The sequence below is a fragment of the Lissotriton vulgaris genome, chromosome 1_1, assembly GCF_964263255.1.
Source record: "Lissotriton vulgaris chromosome 1_1, aLisVul1.2, whole genome shotgun sequence".
NCBI lineage: Eukaryota > Metazoa > Chordata > Amphibia > Caudata > Salamandridae > Lissotriton > Lissotriton vulgaris.
In genome coordinates, this window is record NC_141685.1 from 212,510,744 (window position 1) to 212,515,393 (window position 4,650).

General features: G+C 45.7%; 1 protein-coding gene across 1 annotated transcript; it reads left to right on the forward strand.

The window, feature by feature from the left end:
- The first annotated feature begins 683 nt into the window (after positions 1–683).
- Positions 684–1,628, forward strand: LOC147740905 (olfactory receptor 5AR1-like). Its single transcript, XM_086925044.1, has one exon. The coding sequence runs from the start codon at positions 684–686 to the stop codon at positions 1,626–1,628; it is 945 nt and encodes a 314-aa protein (XP_086781170.1).
- Positions 1,629–4,650: the final 3,022 nt, after the last annotated feature.

The window sequence follows — 4,650 nt, forward strand, 5'->3', positions numbered from 1 at the left end:
CACCCAGGCACGCAGTCTGCAATGGCAGCATACATGGCCCTGGTGAGGGGAATTTAGGGTGGCACAATTAATACTGCAACCACTGGAGTCTCTTTTCAGTGCCAATGGCCTAAGTACCACAGGTAGCATTTACTAAGCACTTACAAGGGGTACTGAAGTTGTGCCGATTGGGAAAAAAAGGTACAGTTTTGGAAAGAGCATCTGGCCCAGGGGACCTGGTTGGCAGGGACCCTGAGCACTTCCAGTTGAACTTTTCCATGCAAAACAAGGGGGATACGTATGTACAAAAGAGGCACTCGCCTACACAATCAAACCATGCTAACAGGAGTAAGCACAAGCACTTTAGCACTGATTAGTGGTAAAGAGTCGTGACATCAACAAAAACGAATTTCAACACAAATACATGGAGGTAAATAGGCAAAAAGTTGGGGGAAGACCATCCTAAGGGTGACAAGATGAAACATGGACTGAAAACAACATTACATTTTATAATGTGAAATGCTAATTTTGGAATTGTTGTAATTTCTGGATTCTATGTGATATCTATATGGCCTATGCATGTTTCATAGTGTGAAAGTCTTTCCAGAAAGGCTGTAGTCATTATAAGTAAAAGCAAAATTGTTTTGGACAGAGTTGAACTAACCCTCTGCATCTTCTCCCAATAGGTAACAATAAATAATAATATGGAAGAAAAAAACAAGACCTCAGTTACAGAGTTTGTTCTCCTAGGATTCACCAATGAGCTGAGACTTCAGATTCCACTCTTTGTTCTGTTCCTCCTGTTCTACCTTGTCACCGTAGCTGGCAATATCAGTATTGCAGCATTGATTGTCGTTGAACCGCGTCTCCACTCCCCTATGTACTTTCTCCTTAGCAACTTGTCTTTGTCAGACTTCTGCTATGCTTCTGTCATTGCACCCAACATGCTTGTGTACTTCTTCTCTAGCAGGAAGGTGATCTCCTACTCTGCATGCGCAGCTCAAACCTATTTTTTTGGTGTATTTGCATCTACTGAAGGCTACATGCTGGCGGCCATGGCTTATGACCGCTACGCCGCCATTTGCCACCCACTCCTGTATCCAGTTATCATCAGCAGGAAAGTATGCCTCCAGCTGGTGGCATTCGTCTACCTTGGGGCTTTGCTCACTGCAGCAGTGTACACAGGGAGTACCTTCCACAGCACCTTCTGTGGACCCAACATCATCAACCATTTCTTCTGTGACATGATCCAACTCATGAAGCTCTCCTGCTCTGACACCTTTGTAGGAAAGACAATGATCTTTGCTGTAGGGTTCATCTTTGGTTTCACCTCTCTCCTGATCATGGTCATTTCATATGCCTATATCATTGCAGCCATTTTGAGAATCCGTACCAATGAGGGGATGCCCAAGGCTTTCTCAACCTGCGGCTCACACATGACCGTTGTGCTTTTGTTCTATGGGACAGCTCTCTTCATGTACCTCAGACTTCCCTCCAGTGACTCAGGCATGCAGGATAAGGTCGTATCAGTGTTTTACACACTAGTAAATCCTATGCTGAACCCCATGATCTACAGTCTGAGAAACCAGGAAGTGAAGGGGGCACTCTGGAAACGTGTAACTTGCAATTACAGAGGCCAATTTCATTAAAGGGAATTGCAAAGATTTTTATTTTCCGTCCAACATATAAATGTTAGCAGCATGCATCGAATAGGATGGAGGGTGGCGGAGTAGTGTTTTACAATGCAGCACATTGTAAAGTGCTAGAGATCATAGGGTGCAGTACATTGGGGTGTGGTAGTGGTCTTCAGGTGTTGTGTGCTATGTCAGAGTCAAACAGTAGTTATTATGTAATGTTGTGAGTTTAAAGCCCCTTAAAAAATCTAGTGATGCACGTTAGTATCCCTTCAGAGCAATGCAACACATATGTATCCTTAATATCAGGAGTAATCTAGTAAAATAGTGCCCCTAGGATGCACTGTAGTTAGTTTCCACCATATTATGGAATGGTATCTGGGGTATATAGGATGCAGAGACATTTTGTGGCTTAGCATCACTAGGATGCAGTGCACTTTGTTACCTTTGTGGATATTGGGTACACTGATATCAGTTCAAACCAAATCAAAACTTTATTTGTATTGGTTAGTTAAAACCATTACAACGTATTAAAACATATGCAACAACAATGCAATTCATTTCAATCATCTGGTTGCAATTAAAACAAATGAGTATGTGTTTGTGATGTAGGAGCCCTTTAAAAACCGTATCTGGTATTGATATGACATTATAAAGTGCAAAAGCGTTTGTCTTAAGATGCGTTTCGGCTTTATCGGGGGTGCGGTTATTGTCAAAATGCGGCTAAGCTGTTTAAAGTAGTTTTTAAAATAAATTTTAGTGCAATTAAAACTGATTAATCTTGTGTCTACGGGTTCATGACTTGGGTCCGTTAGGGCTCATGTTCTGCATTTGGTCCTTCTTCCTGTGTTTTTGAAATGGAGCTGTTCCCGTGGCTGGCTTTTGTGTCCGCTTCCTGAAGAAGTTTGTTTACTCGAGTGAAACATTTTATGCCACAGGAAGTCACAATGTTGGATGTACCCTCCATCCAGCGGATCACTGCCTGTCTGCATCTTCGAATTTTTAGGATGTTACAAATAGGTTTTAAATGAATCTTCCTTAGGTCACTAACGAATGGACATACACACAGCAAATGCGTTATTGTTTCATTAACCCCTCCCATGCTCGTGACGGAACCGTTCCGTCACGAGCCTTGGGCGGGCTGTGCTGGTGACGGAACGGCTCCATCACGGCCCTCTCGCCACATCTGCGTGGCACGAATTCCGCGCCTGTGCTAACGTTCTGTAGTGCGGGCGGGGTCATGACGGAACCGTTCCGTCACAAGCTCAGCTCACCCGCGTGCCGCGACAGAGCGGTTCTGTCACGAGCACGGGACCACAGGGCGGCCTCCAAACCCCCTTAGCACTGCGGCGGAATAGCCGCCGCAGTGAAGGGGTTAAAGGAGCTGCACAGACGGCAGCTCGTTGTTTGTAATTTCCGTTTCCATGTTGGCAGGAGGTCCTTCGAGTCGTGCATTCCTAGTCGGTATTGAATGAAACTCCTTTTTATCGTTGTGCAGAAGTGTGAAGACAGGTAGGCTTGAGGCTTTGGGTGTGCACATGAATTTATCACAGTCCATGCGTGGCGTCGTTTAACCAGGATTAATTTGTCTTCCAAAAGGGATTTCTTCTTTACGGTTGTTGCAGGACTTATTAAATACTGCCCTGTTGTTCTCATTATCCCACAACTCTTGGATGTCTATCTCCTCCAGGGAATTACTTAGGTGGGCACCCCAGGAGTTTGGAAGTTTTTGGGCCATTTGTGCCTGGATCTCAGCCCAACATATGCTGTTCAGCGAGCCGGGTACAGAGGATCGAAGATTCCAGCACAGCTTCACAAAGTCGTTCATACTTCGAAACTTCTGATTCAGGAGGCCAAATTCTAGATGGACCTGGGCTGGTGATGCGCATCTGAGGAGGCAAAGAACGACCTAGTACACCTTAATCTGGAGCTCGTTCAGCAAATCATCATCCTTGCCACGGAATGTTTCAATACCGTATGATAGGGTAGGTAGTGTTTGTGCTGCCATCACTTTCAGGAGGTGGCTATAATCGGGGTAACAAAGTTTTTTGTTCAACAATTTGTGTGCATGTATTGCTAAGCAGTTCCTTTACTCAAAGAGGCAATAAATGAGACAGACACTGAAGAATACATCCAAGACCCATTTATAAAAACAAAAGCAATGTTTATGTATTTTGTATGACCAAGAGCATAGGGGGTCATCAGAATGACAGTCGTCCGACCGCTATCGTTGCGGGGATCGTAACCGGCCGCCATGCATGCAGCTGTCCTGCACTACCAATTAGGATATGACCACCACCATGGCGGTCGCATCTTGCAATTTGACATTGTGGCGGGCGCTGCTGACTGCAGCACCCGCCGTGATGTTAAAAATAGATATGCTGCATTTCACTGCACTACATGGCAGGCACCCCACGGTGCCTTCCACTCAGTGCAGGAAAATGCAAGCGGAGTACCATAAGTACCCCCTCCATGCACAGCCACATCCCCCAACACAAGGGGGCCTGCAACAGGCCCCCAAAACCAATCCCTCCCAGCCTATCTATAGCCGTTTACCTGCCACGGAATGGCTTGCTGTGGCCAGCATCCTAATCTAGTGGATGGTGCCTGCTAGACACTGCCACCATTTTACTGATGCTGACCGCCCTGCCAAGCATTCATAATGATTGCCTGTGGTAGATCCGTGGTGGGTGGTCTTTAGACCCACCACGGTCGCGGTCAGATTCACCCCGCCATCGTAATGTGGCAGGGGAAAATTGCTTTTCAAGGCCGGAAGGCCCGCAACCGCACTGCTGGTGTTGCGGGGCCTTCCGGCATCATAATGACCCCATAGTTCTATGGTAAGTACTTTTAAATGTGGAAATGTTTATCGAGAACCGAAAAATCTGCACAAAATTGCACCTGAAAACAGACTTTGTGCAATAGTGTCCCTATGCGAACAACGGACACCCAAAAAACCTAAAGTGGAGCATACCGTAGGGAGATACGCTCAGAGCAAAGCGAAACTACTCAGAAGTCTCAAATACTGAACAGCAAT